The sequence below is a fragment of the Sorex araneus genome, chromosome 5 (assembly GCF_027595985.1).
Source record: "Sorex araneus isolate mSorAra2 chromosome 5, mSorAra2.pri, whole genome shotgun sequence".
Lineage (NCBI taxonomy): Eukaryota > Metazoa > Chordata > Mammalia > Eulipotyphla > Soricidae > Sorex > Sorex araneus.
Genome location: NC_073306.1, coordinates 29,765,583 through 29,790,109, shown reverse-complemented (window position 1 = coordinate 29,790,109; position 24,527 = coordinate 29,765,583). Strand labels below are relative to the sequence as shown.

Here is a 24,527-nt window from a genome sequence, read left to right as displayed (position 1 = left end):
ATGGTGACTAATTAAAAAAGGGAAAAAAATGTATTTGGCTATAATACTTTGAAAATAAATCATGAAAAAAAAATTTAAACTTTTAATGGGCTTGAAAAAATAAATTCAAGAACAAATTAACAGATGGTCAGAAGAGGGATTAAACTCATGACAGAACAATTGTATTTTATGCTGAAGGAAGGGCAGATGGGGATGAGAAAATGAAGACAGTTTGATAAAAAATGCAGATTATGACCTAGCTTCTAGCATAGAGTAACTGAAGTTGCCAATCTAACCACTTTTTTATTTTTTATTTTTTTTGCTTTTTGGGTCATTGCACAGGGGTTAATCTTGGCTCATGCACTCAGGAATTACTCCTGGCGGTGCTCGGGGGAACCACACAGGATGATGGGAATTGAACCTGGGTCAGCCGCATGCAAGGCAAATGCCCTATCCGCTGTGCTATCGCTTCAGCCCCCTAAGTGCTTTTTTAGCAAAACATAAAATTTCAGAGTAGGGGCTGGAGCGATAGCACAGCGGGTAAGGCGTTTGCCTTGCAGGCGGCCAACCCGGGTTCAAATCCCAGCATCTCATATGGTCCCCTGAGCACCGCTAGGAGTAATTCCTGAGTGCAGAGCCAGGAGTAACCCCTGTGCATGGCCGGGTGTGACCCAAAAAGCAAAAAAAGAAAAAAAAATTTCAGAGTAGATCAAGATGTTGCTCAATAACTTCTAAGAAAGCCTATTAATTGATGGTTAATTGCTTTGTTAGTATGTTTTGAGGTTTAATGACTCCTATGCCTTCTCCCAACTTAGAAAACACAACTCTCTTATTTAATATTATCACATCTCAGCTGACAACATATGCAAATAGGCCACACCTAATGTTAATACCCTAAGGACTTAGTCAGGACCTAAAGGATCTGTATGAATATTGTCCAAATTGCAATTGTGGGGTCAGGGACATAGATCAAAGAGTACAAGCAGTGCAAGAGGGAGGGTTCAATTCCCAGTACTACATGGTCCCCTGAGCACTACTGGAGTAAATCTGAAGTACCATACCAGAAGTAGCCCATGGGCAAGTCAAAACCAAAACCAAACAAACTGCAGTTGTGTTACTCGTATCTATTCACCTGGAATGCGGTGAATGCGGTGAGCTCTGAAATTCTCTCTCTCATCCCCCTTTTATACTGATTCTGGAATCAAACCCACAAAGTTTCACACACGTAAGACAAATGCTTTCTTTAACCCGGGAGCCTGAAGGTCTAAAGAGTGGAGGAGATGGAGATGTACACTTACCAAGCCACAGTGGCTGGCCCTGGGAATTAAAGAGGAGTCGCTCACTTTCCCGCTGGCAGGCAGGAGCTGTATATACATCGCTGCTGATTATTCGCTGTAAGTGGCTGTCCTGCCAGTGCAATTCACGGCCCTCGATGGCTCTAGTGAACACTGTTCGTTTTGGTCTGGATAAGGAGTCTGGGGAAACAGAAAAATGCAGCAGTTCAATGATGAATAGTCTGAAGCCCTAACTCATGTTTTCTTCAGGTTGGACGATGGGGAGAAGAATAGTATATGGTTAGTGAAGCAACTACTCTGCCATCTGGATGTTCACTGTGCATCCTCTGCTTTATGGATAGCTTTTAGTGTGCTTGTGCCCTCTGTGGAAAGAATCTTTCTGCACAATCTATGGCTATCTTTCAATTTATCCGAAGAGGCAGAGCCACATGAAAGAGAAGGGTAATTCTGCTCAGCTGTTAGATTATGAGGTCATATACAGCTTCTACAGAAGTCAGAGAACAGAGCAATTAGAAAATTTCCCTGGCCAATCAATAAACTTGAGTCATTTACAGCATAACCCTTATCAGACTTCCATAAAATTCATATTCAGAGTAGAAAAAACAGAGGGGAATTCTGCTATATATTGGTATCCGTCCCACTGATTTCAACAGTTTTATATAGCCTCATTTTCATACAAAAAACTGGTGCTGACAAAAGAATAATCAATTTTTTTTTAATTTTATTGAATCACCATGTGGAGGGTTACATAGTTCTCAGGATTATGTCGGTTATACAATTCTCAAACACCCTTCCCTTCACCAGTGCCCATCTTCCATCACCACCCCCCCAGTATACCTGCCGCCCCCTCCCAAGAATAATCAATTTTTTAATGGAGTCTTACCATGTCACCTCTCTTCAGAAAAAGGGCCACAGGAAACTAAAACAACACAAAAAATAGATTTCTCCTGGCTCTGTACTCAGGAATCGCTCCTGGTGGTGCTTAGAAACCATGCAGTGCTGGGAGATGAATCCAGCGCTCCTACATTCAAAAGCATGTGCTCCAGCTAACTTAGCTATCTCTCCATGATTCTCAGTGGGCTACTTTTGTTTTGTTTGTTTTTGGGCCATAAATAGCAGTGTTCAGGGGGATACTCCTGGCACTGTGCTCAAGAGTGATCCCTAGGATGCTCAGGCAATGAGTATTCCCTAGCAATGCCAGAAATTGAATAGAGACTTGCTGCATGCAAGGGTAAGTGCCTTGTCTCAGGTATTATCTCTCTGGATTATCAGTAGGATATATTCTTTTTTTAAAATTTTTTAAATTTTATTGAATCACCGTGAGATAGTTACAAGTTTTCATGTTTGGGTTACAATCACACAATGATCAAACACCCATCCCTCCACCAGTGCACATTCCCCACCACCAATATCCCAGGTATACCCCCCCATACCTACCCTCCCACTGCCTCTATGGCAGACAATATTCCCCATACACTCTACTTTTGGGCATTATAGCTTGCAGCACAGACATGGAGAGGTCATCATGTTTGGTCCATTATCTACTTTCGGCATGTATCTCCCATCCCAACTGGTTCCTCCAGCCATCAGTTTCTTAGTGATCCCTTCTCTATTCCATCTGCCTTCTCCCCTCCGCTCATGAAGCAGTCTTCCAGCTATGGGGGCAATCCCCCTGGCTCTTGTATCTACTGTCCTTGGATGTCAGCCTCATGTGATGCTACCCTACACTCCACAAATGAGTGCAGTCCCTCTATGTCTGTCCCTCTCTTTCTAACTCATTTCATGTTTATCCATTTATGAGCAAATTTCATGACTTCATCTCCCCTAACAGCTGCATAGTATTCCATTGTGTAGATATACCAAAGTTTCTTTAACCAGTCATCTGTTTTAGGGCACTCGGGTTGTTTCCATATTTTGGCGATTATTAACAGTGCTGCAATGAATATATAGGTACAGATGTCATTTCTACTGTGCTCTTTTGCATCCTCGGAATATATTCCCAGAAGTGGTATTGTGGGGTCATATGGAAGCTCAATTTCTAGTTTTTGAAGGACTGTCCATATTGTTTTCCAGAAAGGCTGGACCAGTTGGCATTCCCACCAACAGTGAAGGAGCATACCTTTTTCCCCACATCCATGCCAGCACTGGCTGCTTTTGTTCTTTTGAGTGTGTGCCAGTCTCTGTGGTGTGAGATGATATCTCATTGTTTTGATTTGAATCTCCCTGATGACTAGGGATATGGAGCGTTTTTTCATGTGCCTTTTGGCCATTTGTATTTCTATTTTGAGGAAATTTCTGTTCATTTCTTCTCCCCATTTTTTGAGGGGGTTGGAGGTTTTTTTCTTATACAATCTTACTAGTGTCTTGCATATCCTGGATATTAATCCCTTAGCAGATGGGTATTGGGTAAATATTCTTTCCCATTCTGTGGGCTCTTTCTGTATTTTGGTCACTGTTTCTTTTGAAGTACAGAAGCTTCTTAGTTTGATGTAGTCCCATTTGTTTATGTTCACTTCCACTTGCATGGTCAGTGCTGTTTCATCCTTAAAGATGCTTTTAGCTTCAATGTCATGGAGAGTTTTGCCTACATTTTCTTCTATGAACCTTATCGATTCATGTCTGATATTGAGGTCTTTAATCCACTTTGAACTGACTTTTGTGCCTGGCATTAGACAGAGGTCAGAGTTCATTTTTTTTCAGGTAGCTATCCAGTTTTCCCAGCACCACTTGTTGAAGAGGCTTTCCTTGTTCCACTTTGCATTTCTTGCTCCTTTGTCAAAGATTAAGTGGCCATATTATTTGGGGGTCTGTGACAGGATATTCAACTCTGTTCCATTGGTCTGCAGTCTGTTTTTAAGTAGGATAAATTCTTATAGGTGGTAGGGAGATCTGATGGAATATATTGTTATATGGAAGGATTCATCAAAACGACATTTAAGTGGAAAACTAAGGATAATTTGACTGACTCTTTGTCAGATTAAGGTCGGTTGAAAGTACTTTAGGATCAACAACTGAGGTTTCCAGAGATTCCCAAATGAGCTGTGCATCTCTTTCTTTTTTTTTCTTTTTGGGTCACATCCGGTGATGCACAGGGGTTATTCCTGGCTCTGAACTCAGGAATTAACCCTGGCGGTGCTCAGGGGACCATAGGGGATGCTGAAATTTGAACTCGGGTTGGCCGCGTGCAAGGCAAACGCCCTGCCCACTGTGCTATCGCTCCAGCCCTGAGCTGTGCATCTCTTGAACCTAATGCAAAAAGTCATGACTCAGACTAACATAAAATAAACATATTCATTCATTAAGCATAAAATTCTGGAATTAAGTCATCTCTTCAGAAACTGCTATATTCCATAGCATATGAATTGAACTGACATAATTTACTAACATTGCTTCTTTTTCATGCAGTCCCCTCAATAGAAATATATTAACCCTTGTACTGGCAGAAATCTAAGTCTCTTTCATACAAAACGGCTGGTCTGCTCAGGTCATAGTGGAATTAGCCTTCTAATATGTTTTCTAACTAACTCATTAATTCTGCAAATAATATCCACTAATGATCCCTAGTAACATTAAATTAAAACAGACTCAGAAACTGAAGGGCAAGTTTATTTTTTTTTTGGATTTTTTTTTTTTTTTTGCTTTTTTTGGGTCACACCCGGCGATGTACAGGGGTCATTCCTGGCTCGTGCACTCAGGAATTATCCCTGGCGGTGCTCAGGGGACCATATGGGATGCTGGGATTCGAACTCAGGTTGGCCGCATGCAAGGCAAACGCCCTACCCGCTGTGCTATCACTCCAGCCCCCTGAAGGGCAAGTTTAAATATAACTAAGGGAAGAACATTCCAGGCAACAGAAACAGCAAGTGCTAGGATCGTTAGGTGTCAATGTATTTGGAATGTTTGAGGGCAGTCAAGAGGTCAGTGCACTTGAATGGAATGAGCAATAATAGGAGGTAAGGTCAGAGAGAAACTAGGGGGCTTGATCAAGGAGAGCCTTGTAGACCATGAGTGAAAGACAGCTTTGATATTCTGATTAAGATGAGAAGCCACTAGAGAGCTCTGAGATGTTGAAGGTATGTGATTTGAGTTTCATTTTAAAGGAGTAACTGGCAACTATGTTCAGAACAGATTACAGGCTGTAAGGGCACAAACTGTTAGGCAGATACTACAGTCATTAGTGGACTATGATGGTAATTTGGCCAGAGTAATAAGTAGTGGTGATAAGAATAGATAAATTTGCTTGGGCCAAGCCTCACCTATGAGTGAATCCCTGGAAAACCCAGATATGCGGGACTTTGTGGCTGAGAACTCTGAGTTCGACCAGACAGGGAACAGAGATCCTCTGCCCTCTGCCCATATCCCTTGTCTCCGGCAACTCAGCAGTCATGCCCATAAGCCACCTCTGGCTGGCGCCAGATAATCTCATCATTGGCCACCATCCAGACTGCATATCCTTCTTTCCCAGAACATGACACTCACCATAACCATGCCACCAGACCCTGTGCAAGGCTGTTTCACTTGGGGTGCCCCAGAGGGGGGGCAGGTGAGACCCCTCCCTGCCCCAAGGAACCCAGCCTGGACAGCCAAAAATCTCCAGAACTCAACCGCTGTCATGCTCACTGCTGCTCTCCACACACTCGGGCTGAGACTCACCCATGAGTGAACCTATTCCTGGACACTTCATATCACACACCCTACCCATAATCCAAGAGTACCGCACCACATTTGATGGGGTTCAAAGTAGAAGGCAACCAATGTTTAGAGGGAAATATTTCTTTACATATATATGTATATATATATCATCATTTTATATATATATATATATGTATATAAGCACACAAGGCTCAACCTTTAACAACATGTTAGTGAACTCTCTATAAGAGTTCACTAATAGGGCTTAATGGGCCCTGGCTGAAATACGACAATCTTCACACTCTTTCCTCAAGGGATACTTTTTTGTAGCATTTTCAGCGGTTTTTCATAATAGCAATACAAAATATATTATTTTGGTTCTGCTTTGGGGCAGGGATTGGGGTTCAGGGTGGAAACATTCAAAAAACGGTGGTGGGAAAGTGTAATGGTAGTGGGACTGGTGTTTGAATATTAAATGTAATCAAATATTATGAACTACTTTATAGCACTGTAGAGCACTGTTGTCTAATTGTTCATCGATTTGCTCAAGCGGGCACCAGTAATGTTGCCATTGTGAGACTTGTTGTTACTGTTTTTGGCATATCAAATACGTCATGGGTAGCTTGCCAGGCTCTGCCGTGCGAGTGGGATACTCTTGGTAGTTTGCCAGGCTCTCCAAGAGGGATAGAGGAATCGAACCTGGGTTGGCCGCGTGCAACGCAAATGCCCTTCCTGCTGTGCTGTGGCTCCAGTTCTTTCCTGTCTCTATCCATAGCAAATTTATGTTTAAAATATTAGAATCATGATTTTTTTTCTCTCATCTCCTATCCCAAACTCATCTATTCTTTATTTTTTTATTTTATAAAGTTATTTTATTTTTATTAATAAATAATTTAATTTTTATTTTATAGGCAACATCTAATAGCCTAGTTCTCCCTCATGAAGAACCTGACAAGCTACCAAGAGTCTATTGCCCGCTCAGGAGAGCCTGGCAAACTCCCTGTGGCATATTCATATCCCAAATACAGTAACAGATATATACATACATCTAAGAGAGCCTTGCAAGCTACCGAGAATATCCCGCCCGCATGGCAGAACCTGGCAAGCTACCCGGGGTGTATTCGATATGCCAGAAACAGTAACGATAAGTCTCATTCTCCTGACCCTGAAAGAGCCTCCAATCATTGGGAAAGACGAGTAAGGAGAGACTGCTAAAATCTCAGGGCTGAGTGTGATAGAGACGTTACTGGTGCTCGCTCAAGTAAACTGATGAACAACGGAATGACAGTGATACAGTGATACAGTGATTTTATAAAGTAGTTTTTTTAAATTTTATAAAGTAGTTCTGAACATTGAACACAGAACTACTTTATAAAATAAAAAAAAAAGAATAGGTGAGTTTGGATTAGGAGATGAGAGAGAAAGAAAAAAAATCAAGAATGATTCTAATATTTTAAACATAAATTTGCTATGGATAGAGACAGAAAGAAGGCAAAAGGACCAGGGTGGGAATCAAGAATGAGACAGTACAGGAATCACAAAAAAAGAAGTCAATACAGTAAAAGGAAAATCAGGGGAGATTGCCTTGGAAATAAGAAGAAAAGAGTATTTCAATGAGAGAGTTATTGATCAACTGTGCCAAATGCTGTTGATAGGTCAAGTAAGATTAAGACAGAATAAACTGCCAGAGTTAACAATGGTCCACAGTAGTGACCAGTACAATAACTGTATCAGTAGGAGGGGACGAAAGTCTGACTAGAATGAGTTCAAGGAGGGGCAATACCAGCGTGCTCTCAAACGAGATGCGACCCGTGTGGCCACACATTTGTGTGGCCGCTCTGCTCTGATGACCACGAACCGGAGGCCAGCTAGACTACTTTTGGTACCAGCAGCTGCTTGCAGAAATGTCTCTGGATGGTGAACTAAGCCATAGCCCCATGCCGGCCGAGGAGGGGAAAAAACAGTGTGGGGTCCGCCATGTTATAAGGACCATTAAGGAGGTATGAACTTGGTGGCTCGAGAAGAAAAAAAAAGAAAAAGAGGTATGAACTTGCAACAGCAGGACACGTGGGCGATCTTGGGCGGTGGGGGCACGGGGGGGTGATACTGGTGTGCTCTTCGACGAGATGCGACCTGGCTGGCCACACATTTGTGTGCCTGCTCTGATGCTGAGTGGCCACGATCCGGAGGCCAGCTAGACTACTTTTGGTACCAGCAGCTGCTTGCAGCAATGTCTCTAGACCATGAACTAAGCCATAGCCCCATGCTGCCCCAGGAAGGGAAATGATGCAATTTCTAACATAAATCTCCCTGGACTTCACTGTCACTGCCATCCCGTTGCTCATCTATTTGTTTGAGCGGGCACCAGTAACGTCTGTCATTGAGAGACTTATTGTTACTGTTTTTGGCACATCCAATACGCACGGGTAGCTTGCCAGGCTCTGCCGTGTGGGCTCCATACTCTGGGTAGCTTGCCGGGCTCTCCGAGAGGGGCGGAGGAATTGAACATGGGTTGGCCACGTGAAAGGTGAACACCCAACCGCTGTGCTATCGCTCCAGCCCCTCCCTGGACTTAGTTATTAAAATACCAAAATACAGAACTCCCAAACCAAAATATGAAGAGACTTCATATCTCTTCATTCTCAGCAATGGAAAACTAATTATCAAATGCTTCCTTGTCAGCAGGGCTGTTTTTTGGGGGGAAACTCCAACAACAACAGTGAGTTTGGTGTTGAAATATGGAATGTAATCAAGGTAAAGAGAAAGTGAAGTGAAATTTATCAGCTAAGCAGGCGGGGGTGGGTGGATGGGGGGTGGGAGGTATACTGGGTTTTTGGTGGTGGAATATATGCACTGGTAAAGGGACGGGTGTTCGAGCATTGTCTGAAAGCTTTGTAACTTTCCACATGGTGATTCAATAAAATAAATAAATTTTAAAAAAAAGAATGAGTTCAAGGGAGAAAACAGCAGAAATAGGGATAGCATTACATATGCTATTCTTTTGAATTATTTTTCTTAATTTTTTTCATTTATTTCTACTACCTCAAATAGGGTGCTGACCAGTGAATCAAGAGTGCTTTATGTTGGGGCTGGAGCGATAGCATAGCGGGTAGGGCGTTTGCCTTGCATGCGGCTGACCCGGGTTCGATTCCCAGCATCCCATATGGTCCCCTGAGCACCGCCAGAGGTAATTCCTGAGTGCAGAGCCAGGAATGACCCCTGTGCATTGCCGGGTGTGACCCCCCCAAAAATAAATTAAATAAATAAAAACAAATAGAATAAGGGCATTGTTCTGATAGGCATGCAAAATTAAAGATTCTTTTTTTTAAAAAAAAAAGAGTGCTTTATGTTTTGGGAGAATTGATGAAACAGTATGTAGTCTTTGTAGGATTAATCCACAAAATTTTTTGGATGCAGGGCAGAGAGGAAATTCCTGGCTAATGTCCTAGATAAATAAAAAAGGATTCCAAGAAAAAAGAAGAGGTATTAGAATTAGATGCATAAACTGTAGCACTGTTATCTTGCTGCTCCTCAATTTGCTTGAACGGGCACCAGTAACTTCTCCATTGTGAGACTTATTACTATTCTTGGCATATTGAATACGCCACGGGTAGCTTGCCAAGGCTCTGTTGTGCAGGCGGGATACTCTCAGTAGCTTGCCGGGCTCTCCAAGAGGGACGGAGGAATTGAACCCGGGTTGGCCGCATGCAAGGCAAACGCCCTACCCGCTGTGCTATCAGTCCAGTCCTGAAATTTTTAATACACATTTTTTCAAAAAGAAAGTCTACTTGGGGTCTGTCCTGGGAGAAAGACCTGACACTGGAAGTGGGCATGGAGGGATGAAGCCTGTGAACTATGACAGGCTGGGTGGGAGCTGGGTGCCACGTGTACCAAGAGCAAGGTGGAAAACTGCATCTGGGTCGTGCCAGGGCCTGGTCTGTGGTGACCCCTTTCCCAATAAAGCAGTCATTTCTCTGTTTTTGATTGAAGCTAAGCTCTCTTGGAATACAGAGGGATAATGGGGGTTAGGTGCGGGCAGTTGACCCAACTTCATACCCAGCACCAATGGTCACTGGGTGTGACTGGATGTGACTGGATGTGAAATCCCCCCAGCACCCCAGGGCACCTAGACACCCCACACCCCCGGGGCCCAAGGAGCGTCGCTTCCTCAGACCCTCACAGTGAATTTCAGGACCCTGAAGGCTAAAATTTGCTGGAAATACCCCCGGTCCCCTTAGCACTGCCGGGAAAGGCTCCCCAAAAAAGGAAGGGAAAAGGGAACCTTAAATAGCAGCAGGAAGAGGCTATGCTTGGAAACTTGCTAGTTGACTTAGAACAATTTTTATTGTTTCGGTTAATTTGATATCATGCTTCATTCATGGAATGTTGTATTTCCATCTTATAATCTGTATTTTGGTCTGGGGAGGGGGTCTGTCTGGTTGCTCTCAGGGCTAACTCTGGGGCCTGTGCTCAGGGTGCAGGAAAACATTAGGTTTGTCCTCTCAGCCTTGCCGCAGGGAAGATCTTGCTGTGGCAAGATGCATAAACAAAAGCAGAAAAAGATAGCAGATAGGCAGAGAAAGTGACAGATGTGGTCATATAGTTTTGGAAATTCTCTCCTGATTGCTTTTATATTTTCAGTGAATAGAAAGGAAGGATAAAAGAGGAAAGGAATGAAGAGGAGAAATTATAGAAACTTTAACAGAAAAGATGGTAAGAAATATTAATTTATAAAGTGAAAAAGATAGAGTTGGGAAATGTAGTAGGTATCTGGACAGTATTATACACCCACTTGATATTAGCAGTTAAAACTTATAAATTACCAGTTTTTGTAGTTGTATTTTTTCCTCCACCAGTCATGCAGTGTGAACACTGAGAAATTAGAGGTTAAAAGAGAAATACAGGTTAAGGTTTTGCTACATTAATGGAACAAAGAGAAAGGGGGATTAAGTATGTATGCAAAGAGTGTTATAATGGTGCGCCAAGGAATCTAAAGTGAATAAGGAAGAAAATGAGTTTATCGAGAGAAAGAACAAGAGGTAGGAACAAATTTCCTGGTGGGCCAAAGAATTACTAGAATTGGGTTACTAAAGAAAATAAGCTAGTATGACCGGTGGTGGTAATTAGGGTTGTTTGCAATTGAGAAGAAAATAAGCTACTACGACTGGAGGTGGTAATCAAAGCTGCTGAAATTGAGATTATGAAGGTGTATAGTTACTGGTAATGACCAAGTTTAGAGATTTGATCTTCTGATTTTTATGCCTAAGTTATGGCTATCCCAACAGATAAGACTACCAAAGGAGAAGAGGTCAAAGATCTAAGAGGATAAAATATTGAAAGGACTATTTGTATCTATTAAAATCATCAAGAATTAGGACAGAAGTAATGACAGAGTGAGCAGTGTTATCAAGCCAATAGTCAAAAAACTTCAAGGGGGGGTGGTGAAGTGATAGTACAGTGGATAGGGCAATTGCCTTGCACATAGATGACCCAGGTTTGATCCTTGGCATTCCATGTGGTCCCTTGAGCACCACCATGAGTAATTCCTGTGTGCAGAGACAGGAGTAGCCCCTGAGCATCGTCAGCTTTAAATCAGGTAAGTACTTTAAGAAAGAGGGAGAAAAAAATTACATAGAAGTAGCAATGAGTTGTTGGAATCTATTTGCTAATATTTTGTTGGGGATCTTTGCGTCTGTGTTCATCAGGGATATCAGTCTGTAATTCTCTTTCCTTGTGGATTCTCTGTATGCTTTTGGTATCAGGGTCATAGAAGTAGCAATGAAGAATAAATAGGATTGCTATTGCTCCACTGGACCCAAAGACAAAGAGATGTGAAATATAAACAAGATACAACTTGAAAAGACTACAGAGAAAGCAACATCCTGAAAGAAGCTGTAACAACTATATTATAACAATATATAATGACAAGGAAGAAATGGTTATACGGAGGCATTGTATATGTATTTAATCTCTCTATGCCAATCCACAATAATAAAATTAAGAGGATGACTTTCTGTATTGTGGAGATTAGATGAGTACCAATGAAGTCATTACCTTACACACTTAAATTGTAGTCATTACCTTACACACTTAGAATATATAGACAAACAATTATGACAAATATACAGACAAAGCAAGAATAATAATTTAAATGATTCCTTCCTTGAAAAATCAGTAGATTTCTCCCATAAAAGGGACTGCATGTAAAATTAATGTCTGATAAAATATTCTACCAATAAATGTTACCGATGTGCTAAAAACTATCCAACTGCCAATTTCAAGAGCCTGAGATAGATTGCCTAAAACTGATGTGATTTGCTGGAGAGATAGAGTGGGGAGGGTGCTTGCCTTGTATGCGACTGACCCAAGTTTGATTCCTTGAATCTCACCAGGAGTGATCCCTGAGTGCAGACCCAGCAGGAAGCCCTGAGTACCACTGGGTTTGGCCTAAAAGTCAAAAATTAAAAAATAGAACTGATATAAATGCTGATGCCTGGTGACAGTATAATGATATAATAATAATATTATCATACTCTTTATCTTGAAATGGAATATGAGTCCTAACAGTAACTTGGGAGAATGACCCTCCCTAGCTGTAGAAAATTTGAGGGGGGGCTGATGGTGGGAAGAAAAACTGTGTTTTGTCTTTTGTAGGCCTTCCATTCATCTGTCCTTTCAGGCAGATCTTTTTTGGGGGGTGGCGGGGGTGAGGGAGTGTTATTCCTGGCAGTGCTCAGGGGACCATATGGAATGCTAGGGATTGAACCCAGTTCACTGTATACAAAGCAAGTGCCTGCTGTACTATCTCTCCAGGCCCTCACGTAGGTCGTTTAAGATAAAAACATCCCTGAGACCAAGATTCATTAGTCACGAAGAACTTGAAGGGAACAGAGGATATTTCTGAAGGGCTCTATGCATTTATCCTAAGCAGTGCAAGATACGTTCAATGTGGGTAAGAACCGCATCTCTTAATGTCAAAGATAAAAGTTTGCCTTTAAAGTTTTGGCATTTAAAAAAAAAAAAAGAAAAGAGAAAGACAAACTTTTTCTAATATTTTATGTGGGGTGTGTGTGTGTGGTGGGGGGGTTTGGGCCACATCTGGCAGTTCTCAAAAGCAACATATGTTGAACTGGGGATTCAAACTGGACTTGCCCAAAGCAGAGCAAGTACTTTACCTCTAACCCACTGTCACTGTCACTGTCATCCCGTTGCTCATCGATTTGCTTTAGCGGGCACCAGTTACGTCTCCATGTGAGACTTGTTACTGTTTTTGGCATATTGAATATGCCACGGGTAGCTTGCCAGGCTCTGCCGTGCGGGCGAGATACTCTCCGTAGCTTGCTGGGCTCTCCGAGAGGGGCAGAGGAATCAAACCCGGGTCGGCTGTGTGCAAGGCAAATGCCCTACCTGCTTTGCTATCGCTCCAGTCCCTCTAACCAACAGGCTTTTAAAATTTAGGATGACAATTATGACAACTAAGAGACTGTCCATTCATTTTTCTGTAGGATTTTGATTCTCTGACCTTTTGAATCTCTAAGCACAATAACCCCAAAAGTATTCTGGGTCTACCTGGGCTGTGATCAGCATTCTGAGGAAGTGCATTGGTGATGTTGGGCAATTCATGCCCATAGTTCCCATCCTCCAGGGGACAGACATCCAGGTCATTCCATTTCTGCAGTTGCTGCAGCCAGCAGGATTTCTCCTCCAGTTTGCAATGTGGATTTAAAATGATGCACACCCATAAGGCACCTGAAAAATAAAAGCAACCCATAATCTTGATAGTTCTCCTTTGATGTGTATGTAAGCCATGATATTTCAGTTTACTCTTATTTCTCCTTTGATGTACAAGTCATAATATTTCAGGTTACTCTTTTTTTCAATTTTAAGTTAGTAAGAAAAATTTCAAAATACCAGTTTTCTTTATATAAAAGAATAAATCTACCAAAAAATTTCAAAACTGGGTTTCATTTTCTTTCTCAAAATTTCCTAAAAACAAGGATATTTCCTAAATATCAGGATTACTGTGATATCTGCATGCATTCCTATGCTGATGAACAAGACATATTTGAACTTTGAGTCCTTGTGAGAGAATAAGAACCTAATCCCACCTCCCAGGGGAGAGTGTGAAATAAATAATGCCATTTAAATAAGATAAGTGTTAAAGCAAAATTTCAGGGTATAATAGCAACACAAAGGAAACACAAGGATGGGAAGAGAGCTAGATGTTCAGAAAATGTTTCGATTATTAGTTGATCTTGAGCTTTTAAGCTTCAAATCCTTCAACTGCAAAATGAAAATTGTATCAACACTTATTCTGTAGGAACACTTAGAATTAAATGAAACATTTTTTAAGTGCCTTGAATATTGTTGGGAAGAGTAAAATTTGAATAGTCCCCTTTACAGGGAAAATTATTTATTTGGATTTGTATACAACTGACAAACTTTACCTTAAAATTACACTGAGGAGCCAGAGAGATGCCTTGCAATCAGTCATCCCTGGCATCCCATATCATACCCTGAGTACTTCTAGGAGAAATCTCTGAGCATAGAGTCAGGAGTAATCCCTGAGCACAGGCTGGTGTGGTCTCATAACAACAAATAAAGGAAAGAAAACAGAAAATACAACACACAACAAACAAAACAAAAACCTATCACACTGGGCTACAGAGATGGTGCAATGGGTTATTTGCTTTGCATGGAGGAGACCTGGGTTCAATTCCTGGCACTGCATGGTACCCTAAGTACCATCATTGAGCCAGGAATAGCCCCAAAGCACTGTTGGATATGACCCTCAAATCAAAACAACAAGAAAATATTATTATTGGGTCTTGTCTGACCCTCTAGTAGATATCACATACTCCACACAGTCAATAGATAGTGTTATTTTTGACCACATCACACTCCACTCAAGCAAGCCAGAATAGTTTTTTTTTTTTGGGGGGGGTCACACCCGGCGACACACAGGGGTACTCTTGGCTCTGCACTCAGGAATTACTCCTGGTGGTGCTAGGGGGACCATATGGAATGCTGGGAATCGAACCCGAGTGGGCCTTGTGCAAGGCAAACGCCCTACCCTCTGTGCTATTGCTCCAGCCCCAGAATAGTTTTCAAAGCTAACTCTCTGGTTGAGTAAGTTATAGTCTCAATTTCAAGCTAGCAATAAGCCTGCTGTCTTAAGTTCAACATCCTCTAGGATGGAGCTCTTATCTGGATGAAGGTGTATTACTATACCCCTCAAAGTCAAAGAGGAATGCGTTATTTAATTTTTTTAAAGACACCGTGGTCTACAAAGTTGTTAATAATATAGTTTTTTCAGACATATACTGTTCCAACATCAATCCTACCACCAATGTCCTCTTCTATCAATATTTCAATGTTCTCTCCCCCCTTGGCAGATATATAACAAATTTATTTCATATTACTTGCTTTAACAAGACAAAAGAATACCAATAGAATTATCAGAAAACAAATAAACAGAAGTCAAACTGTGATGTTATATGTTTTTAGCTTTTCTTAATCTAGTAAAGGACCACCCTATGCATCATTAATAAGTGCCATACTTAATGCCACATTTTGGGAAGTTTCTCCTGTTCTTTAAAAGAGCTCTTTTGGAGCTGGAGTAATAGTATAGCAAGTAGGGCGTCTGCCTTGCACGCGGCTGACCCGGGTATGATCCTCTGAGTACTGCCAGGAGTAGTTCCTGAATGCAAAGCCAGGAGTAACCCTTGTGCATCTCAGATCTGACTCGAAAAGTAAGCAAACAAACAAACAAACAGATAAATAAATAAAAGAGGTCTTTTAATCCTTCCTTCAAAGTTGGTTTCATGGTTATAAATTCCCTAAGCTGTTGCCTCTCCATGCAGCTTTGTATCATTTCTTCAAATCTGAAATGATAATCTATTGAATAGTATACTGTTAGTGAGGTATTCATTTTGCTGAGTTTTTGTACTGTATACCTCCAGCCTCCTCTGGCTTGTAGAATGTAATTTTACAGATCTGCTGTACATGTTACAAACTTTTCTTTGAAAGTTCCTTTTTGATCTAGCTACTTTTATTATTGTTTCTATCTTTGGATTTTGTCATTTTGACTATAATGTGGCTTGGAGATTTCCTACTTGGGTTTATTTTCACTGGGACCCTTCAGGCCGAGAAATGTCACTAAAAACACTGAGTATTTACTGAGCTGATTGGTATTGTTTATGTCTTTGGTGATGTTGTTTCCACCTATTGAACTTGGGGGGTTTCTGAGTATTTTCCCCATTGGTCTTCTACTGTTCTTGCTATGTTGGGATGAATCTTTGTAGTTAACCCCTTTAGAAGATACCCCTTTGCTCTCTTTCTTCTCTACCCATCTTCACAGAATGACCAGAAGCCTAACTGTGGGCAGTGTGTAATTTGCGAGAAGATCTGTCAACACTGCACACCTAAAACATAACATACTACAAAGCTGACTGAGGAAATATCTAAGCAAGATTTTAATTATTCGTTTTATTTATTTATTTATTTATTTATTTATTTATTTATTTATTTATTTATCTATCTTTTTAGCAGTTAAAATTGAATTGTCATTCCTGGTGAGATAAAAGGCTAGATTAATAAATACAGGATCTCAGATTTTCACACACATACACATTTGTATGTGTACATACACATCTAGGCTATGCAAGGTTTTAAAAAAGATAGTTTGGATCCTCGTGACTACTATTAGTAAAATGCAAGAGGATATACATTATTTTAAAGGCGAATTACTCATCAAAAAGAAAAGAGAGTTTAAAGATTTGTAATTTCTTCAGTCAAACCATTTTTTCTTTCATTTTTTCTTTTAGTTTTTGTGCCACATTGGGCAGTGCTCAGGATTTATCCCTAACTATGCTCAATGAACAGTTCTGGCATTTTTTTCAGGGAACTATATGTGGTGCTGGAAATTGAACCCAGGTCAGCTCTGTGAAGGACAAGTGCCTTACCCACTGCACTATCTCTCTGGCCCTTAGGCCTATCTTAAAAAGAGTAAGAAAAAAAAATTTTTGAAAGAATACTCAGGGATGATCCTTAAAGAGATAAAGCCTTACTTCATTGTAGGAAAACAAAGATAATATCTAGATTTTTTTAAAATCATGAGGCCAAGAGGCTGGAGTGATAGCACAGCGGGTAGGGCGGGTAGGGCGTTTGCCTTGCACGAGGGGACCCGGGTTCAAATCCCAGCATCCCATATAGTCCCCTGAGCACCGCCAGGGGTGATTCCTGAGTGCATGAGCCAGGAGTGACCCCTGTGCATTGCTGGGTGTGACCCAAAAAGAAAAAAAAAAATTATAAAATCATGAGGCCAAAAAAAAAAAAAAATCATGGGGTCAAGAGCAATAGTACAGTGGGTCAGACACTTACTTTGCACATGCTTAACCTGGGTTTGATCCTCATTCCATATGGTCCCCTGAGTAATCCCTGAGTTCAGAGACTGGAGTAAGCACTGAGCATAGCTGGGTGTGGCCCCCAAACAAAACCAAAAATAAACAAAAATCAAGAAAGAACAGCTATTGGGGCTGGAGAGATAGCACAGCGGGTAGGGCGTTTGCCTTGCACGCGGCCGGCCCGGGCTCAAATCCCAGCATCCCATATGGTCCCCTGAGCACGGCCAGGGGTAATTCCTGAGTGCAAAGCCAGGAGTAACCCCTGTGCATTGCATCGCCAGGTGTGACCCAAAAAGCAAAAAAAAAAAAAAAAAAAAAAAAAAGAACAGCTATTTAAAAGTGTGAAGTCATATTAGACAAAAAATAATCTAAAAGAATTAAGAACTGGGCCATGATGGAGAGCTTAAAAGTCAGAAATACATGTCTAGATGCAGAGACAGGCAGAGGACCCAGCACCACATGTTCACCATGCATGGCAGTGAGTGGTCTCTGAACACTGTCAAGCGGTCCTCCCCTTTCACCAGCCAAAAAAAATATATAAATACATAAACATATATATTTGTAATTTATAAATATAAAAATGGCAGAGTCTCTTGCCCCCACACCTGGCTGTCTTCACTGGGGCCCTTTGGAGCAGGGCAGGTTGAGTTTCTCTCCCCACCCCGAACAGAGCCCCGGCAGCTGAAGACCTCCAGAACCCAGCCACAGCCATACTCAAGGCCCCTCTCCACATGCTCGGACGAGCCTCATGCATGAAGGAACCCGCAGAAGAACCCAGGTATGTGGGAACCAGGGCTAAGATCTCCAAGCCTGCTTGGATTGGGACTGGGCCTCTTCCACCCAGACCCCTCATTTTCCAGTAGTTTAGCAGCCACACCCACAAACTGCTCCCTGCGGTGTAATCCCATCAATGGCCAAGATCCAGAGACTATAAAACAATGCTCCTGGAAGTGCACGGTCATAACAGTTCTCCCTCTTGGAGAACCTGGCAAGGTACGAGAGCATCCTGCTCACACAGCAAAGCCTGGCAAGCTCTCCGTGGCATATTCGATATGCAATACAGTAACAATGATGGGTCTCTCTTTACCCTGAAATGCCTCCAATACAGCACCACTGGGAAGAACGAGTAAAGAGAGGCAGCTAAAATCTCAGGGCTAAGACGAATGGAGATGTTACTGACACCCACTTGAGAAAATTGATGATCAACGGGATGACAGTGATACAGTGAAATGTAAAAATATATTTATAATTTATAAATATATGTACATAGATATTCACTGCTTTTATATAATATACACTTCTTTTACATATATATATAAACTGGTTTTTCTAAAAAGTGGGAATTGGCAATTGAAAGAATGGGATAATGGAACACAGTTTATTCTAAAATTTGTAGTCTTTTAACATTTAGCCTGTTAAAAAGTATGAGTTTTAAAAGAACAAGAAATTAATAATAGGAATTCTTTTTTGGGGGGAGGCCACACACCAGTGGTGCTCAAGGCTTACTCCTGGCTCTGTGCTCAGGGTTCACTCATCGTGGTCTCAGGGGACTGTATGGGGTGCTGGGGATAGAACCTGGGTTGACCACGAGCAAGGCAAGCACCACCCAAGTAGCAGGTGTTCTTTTGATAGAGATGGTGGGCGAAAGGACATAGCTAAAGTAAATACAGTCTGTAAAGTCACTTTAGTTACTATGGATATTTAGATTATAGAATGTTTTTTTATTCTGAAATTTTTGAAATCTATGACATTGACATTCAGAGCTACAGGACTGTTACTATTAATTACAGTTTCCTTTAAGAACACAAGGTGGCGGGATATTCTTAATATATAGGTGCAGGAGATTAAAAAAAGTTTTCTAACTGTGGCAGTAAGAAAAATGCAAAAATATTCAGGTTATAAAGGAATTACTTTTCCACTTTTAGGATTTGGGAATCCCAAAGGCCTGAATAAACTTCATGAGAAAAGAAGTTTATTCTTTTCTATGAATATGGAAAACTATGGAGAACTTCACATTTTAGTTCTCCATGGTGCCTGTGTCACACTGTCACTGTCTGCTACTGCCTTCAAATTTATGTATGGGAAATGGGGCTCCACACACAAATTAAAAGATAAGGGGAGCAGGAGAAAACACAGTGGTACTGTACAGACCTAGCATATGCCAGGCCCTGAGTTCAACCCCTGGCACTGCACTGCATGCTGCATGCCCCACCCTATCCTGAGTACCAGCAGGTGTGGGCTTGGTGCCTCTCCAACACTGCTGGACTGTTGAGGCTCCTATTAAAAATAGATTAAAAATACCTCACCGAGGCCATAGTGAAAGTGTAGTGGGTAGGGCACTTCCCTGGCATGCGGTCTACCTGGGTTTGATCCATGGGACCCCATATGGTCCCCTGAACCCTGGCAGAAGTGACTCATGAGAACAGAGTCAGAACAAAGACCAAAGCACAGCAAGGTATGGTCCAAAATGAAAAACAATATAAAAAACCCTCATCTTCAGAATGAGAGGAGTGCAAAAGAACAGAATTTTTAGCTGTGTCCTTGACCAGACCCCAACAACTTGAGGTCAAGTTTACCAAAAAATTAAACGGTCAAAAGTTAGGTATGTGGAAAACACAACCACAAACCACCTCCAGCTCAGCTATATAAGCTCAAAGCCTGTGCCTCTCTTGGAGAGCCTGGCAAGCTACTGAGGATATCCCGGCCAATACAGCAGAGCCTGGCAAGCTACCCATGACATATTCGATATGCCAAACACAGTAACAACAATGTGCTCTTCATGTTCCTGGAGTGAGCAGACACCATTGGGCTACACTAGCACGCGAGAGGGACAAATGGAGACGTTACTGGCGCCCACTCAAGCAATCGACGAGCAATGGGAGGACAGTGACAGTGATACAAGTGATTAATATTTAAGTCAGTCTTAGGCAGAAAAGAAGGAATTTGAAGAAGAGAGCGGGAATAATCAAGTCAATTAGCAATCCTAATCTGGCAGAATGCTGTTACTAGTTTTTTGTTTGCTTTTGGGAGTGACACCCAGCAGTGCTCAAGGTTCACTCCCAGCTTGGTGCTCAGAGATCATTCCTGGTAATTCTTCGGGGACAACAGGCGGCAGTGCTAAGATTGAATCAGGATTGGCTGTGTGCAAGGCAAGTGCCTTCCCCTGTAATATTTCTCTGGTACCCAGATTCAATATTAGTAACAAACATTTATTTCACAGTTTAAAAAATATTCTTCAGTTAGAGGTAGTTTTCATGCAAGGAGGAGAAACAAAAAGAGGTCACTAAGCCTGGTAACCAGCAAGATTCTAATGATATTCTGAGAGAAAACTAAAAAGGGTAATAGAAACTTAAAACAGATTGGATAAATGAGAAGGCTCCAGAGGTAAAGAAACACAGGGTGCTAATAATTCTGGTTATCATAGAGTTCCTGTTTCCAAGACATTCAGAAAATAAAACATGAGAAAATGAGCATATAAACTTTCACCTGTACATAACTTTCACCAAATTAACAATTAATAAATAAACTTTCACCAAGTTAACAATTAGTTTTCTATCTTAAGACCACATGAAGTTGTTTAAAAAATACTCAAGCTTGGGGGCTGGAGCGATAGCATAGCGGGTAGGGCGTTTGCCTTGCACGCGGCCGACCCCGGTTCTAATCCCAGCATCCCATATGGTCCCCTGAGCACCGCCAGGGGTAATTCCTGAGTGAACAGCCAGGAGTAACCCCTGTGCATCGCCGGGTGTGACCCAAAAAAAAAAAAAAAAAAAAAAAAATACTCAAGCTATAAGAAGGAAAGACAAATTTAAAAAAAAGGAAAAAGTTACTCCCAGGCTACCACATTTTTTAGAAACAGCCAAACCAAAAAATTCTGCAGCTCTTACATAGACAGTAATAGCACTCATGGAACTATTACCAGTATCAATAAGTTTATTTTCCAGCAACTTCAAAAATGTGTCAAACCAAACAAAATGCAGCTATTACGAAGGTTTAAAATTTACACAATTATGTATTTTTAAAAAATTAAAATAAGGAGTGTGATATGTTCTCCAACTCCTCCAACTCTGGGAGTCAACAGGTCTGGGAGTTGGGAGTAGAAGATAGAAAAGAGAAAGACCCAAGGACAATTCTCAGATTATCTTCCAGCACAACTAAAAGTGTCTTGCTGCTTTATATCAAGATGGGGGAAAGGAGACAATCAGCCGTGGCAGGAAAATTAAGTATTCTTTGAATGTCACATTGTTCGAGATTTTGTTTTTGTTTTTTTTGCTTTTTTGGTCACACCCGGCGATGCACAGGGGTTACTCCTGGTTCTACATTCAGGAATTACTCCTGGCTGTGCTCAGGGGACCCTATGGGATGCTGGGATTCGAACCCGGGTTGGCCGCATGCAAGGCAAATGCCCTACCCACTGTGCTATCGCTCCAACCCCTCAAGATGTTTTTTGAAAGTGGTGGGAAGCAGGAAACTGAACGTAAAACTCAAGAAAAAGATCAGGCATTGTATGATTGAAACTCAAACATGAAAGTTTTGTTACTGTAGCTCACAGTGACTCAATTAAAAAAAAAAGAAAGAAAAATATCAGGTCTAGAAACATAAATCTATTGTTTAGCTGCACCTGGATGGTATTTAAAGTCATGAGACTAAGTGTTATCACTTAAGCAGAGAACAAAGATAGGGGATTTGGATTTAATACTAGACCTGAGAAAAGGGAGTGGTACCTACAAAGCAGAAACATAAGAGAAAAATCAGAAAAGGGTGTCATTATAAGGAAACCAAGAGAATACTAAGTTTCAAGAGAGTAATGAACCGGAAAGAGAGTATAGTCGGTAAGGTACTTTTGCCTAGCAGGATTTGATACCTGGCATCACATAAAGCCCCCTGAACACTGCCAGCAGTGATCCCTGACTACTGAGCCAGGAGTAAGCTCTGAATACTTCAAGGTATGACACTAAAATGAGAGTGAGAGAGAGAGGTGGGGGGGAAGAGGAGAGAGGAACAAGAGAGAGAGAGAGAGGAGAGTGTGAGAAAGAAGCAAGAGAGGAGAGAGAGATTTTACTGAAAATTTCCAAGAATTTCAGTAAGACAAGTGACTACTGTATCCGTATTTGTACCACGATCCAAATGTAAAAACAGTAAATGGTGATCTGGCAAGAATTACTTCAACAGAAGCTCAAATGTAGTGGCTCAAGGGAGAATGGAAGACAAACAAGCGGATAGTGACTGCAGACAATTTGGTCAGGAAGTGCAGTTTCCTTTGAAGGGAAGAGCAATAGGGTAAAAATGTAGAGGAGTGGCTACATCAAAGACACTTTCACTTTTTAGATAAAAAATATTGGAGCATACTTGTGTGCTGATGGAATAGATCCAGCAGACAGGGAAAAACTACTAAGTCAGAAAAAAGAAGAGACTCATGGAGGCAAAATACAAGAAACCATGTAACGGTTGACTTTTAACAGAAATGGACACCTTATACATTTTTTTTTTAACCAAAAAAGAAAGCAAAACCTGTAGATAAATAAGAAGAGATTTTAAAAAAGTGACATCTGCTTCTATCTCCTTTGACTTAGGAACTGATAGTATGACACCCACATCTTTAAATTCTTACAGAATTTTTCTGCCTCTAGGCCAGAATGATAGTACAGCTGATAGGGCGTTTGCCTTGTACATGGCCGGCCGACCCAGGTTTAATCACTGACACCCCATATAGTTCCCTAAGCATTGACAGGGGTGATCCCTGAGCACAGAGCCAAGAGTAACTGTTGACTGCTGCCAGGAGTGACTCCAAAACAAACACATCCTCTTCTCCCCAGGCCCTCCCCCCACACACAAAAAAATAAACCAACAAAAACAACCCTTTTCCTGCCTATGTTCTTTCCAAGTGAGCAAATCTTATAATTGATAAGGAGGCTGCACAGTAGTTAGGGAAAGCATGAATGCAGTGTGAGTTTTCACCCAACAAGTGCAGGGTTCCAAACATGTATTCTCTGAAACAGCAGCACAGTATTCACTGGGAATTTGTTAGAAATGCAAATATTCAGGCCTACTTGAATCTACGAATTCAGAAATTAGGACAGGCCTCAAAAATCTATTTAAACAAACGTTCCAGGTGATCCTGAGAAGTGTGAAAACCAATGTGATTACAGAATGCTGAAAATTTCTTAGAAAGCTGGTACAGTAATTTCTCAGTTAGAAAAATGTCAAAAGTGAGACCAGAAGGATAGTATCGTGGGGAGGGTGCTGGCCTTGCATGTGGCTCACTACAGGATAACATGGGGTTTGTCCTTTTAGTCTTGTCGCAGGAAACTTAGTTTACCTTAGAGCAATGGCCTTTCTGTATGGACACAGTAAGACAGTTAATATTATGCTTTGTAACTTGGGAGTTGATTGACTCCAGTAATATTTATTCCTGGGCATCTGCTTTCTCCATTCGGTTGCCCTTAGTTCTTAGTACCCTAAAAGCAGGGTCCCAACGAGGGATGGAATGGACCCAGGGCAAGCTGTGAGCTACCCTGGCATCGAAATAGGTCAGGCCAAAGCATCACAATACTCAAATCTAAATTGAGAGCATGGTCATCGACAAATGCTGTCATGATCCAAAAGTAACAATGAGACTGGGACCCTGCTGGGGTTAGGAAGACTAACCTGGCCTGAGGACTGTGGTCTGGAATATATAGTGAATGTCCTCAGGAAGAACCAAACTTTAAGTCTGATATATCTCTTACTGTGCTAATACAGAATGACATTGCTAGAAATATCTGAAGTAAATTTACTATAACTATGTAAGTGGATTACTAGCTGAGGAAGGAAAAAAAGGGACACACCCTGACACAACCTTGTTTGGACCCCACCCTTGAGCAGATCTACTAGTAATCTCTTTAGATGAGATTTTGTTAATCTCCTGGAGAAATGGTCTTACCCTTCTTTGTTGATTTGTTAATGTTCAACCCACCTTTGTGTTACCACCCTAAGTGATTGCTATATTAACAAAGACTAGCAGAAATAGAGAGACACGGACACAGAGAAGACATAGGAGCGAGGGCAGAAGACACAGAAGCGAAGGAGACAGCAAAGACAGAAGAAGAGGCAGCAGGACACAGACAGAAGAAGACACAGCAAGGAGAGAAGACAGACAGGAGAGAAGAAACAGAAGAAGATACAGAAGTAAGAGAGAAGACACAGAAGCAGAGACAGAGACAGAGAGAGGTTGGAA

At 41.5% G+C, this 24,527-nt stretch overlaps 1 protein-coding gene across 2 annotated transcripts in view; it reads right to left on the bottom strand.

The window, feature by feature from the left end:
- ZSWIM5 (zinc finger SWIM-type containing 5) overlaps window positions 1–24,527 on the bottom strand; it is a 174,014-nt gene that overhangs the window by 17,281 nt on the left and 132,206 nt on the right. For both annotated transcript variants that reach the window (XM_055138102.1, XM_055138103.1), the window contains exons 5-6: window positions 13,476–13,655; window positions 1,278–1,454 (exon numbers count right to left, since the gene is read on the bottom strand). In XM_055138102.1, the coding sequence (XP_054994077.1) occupies window positions 1,278–1,454; window positions 13,476–13,655 (357 nt within the window). The remainder of the gene's footprint in view (window positions 1–1,277; window positions 1,455–13,475; window positions 13,656–24,527) is intronic.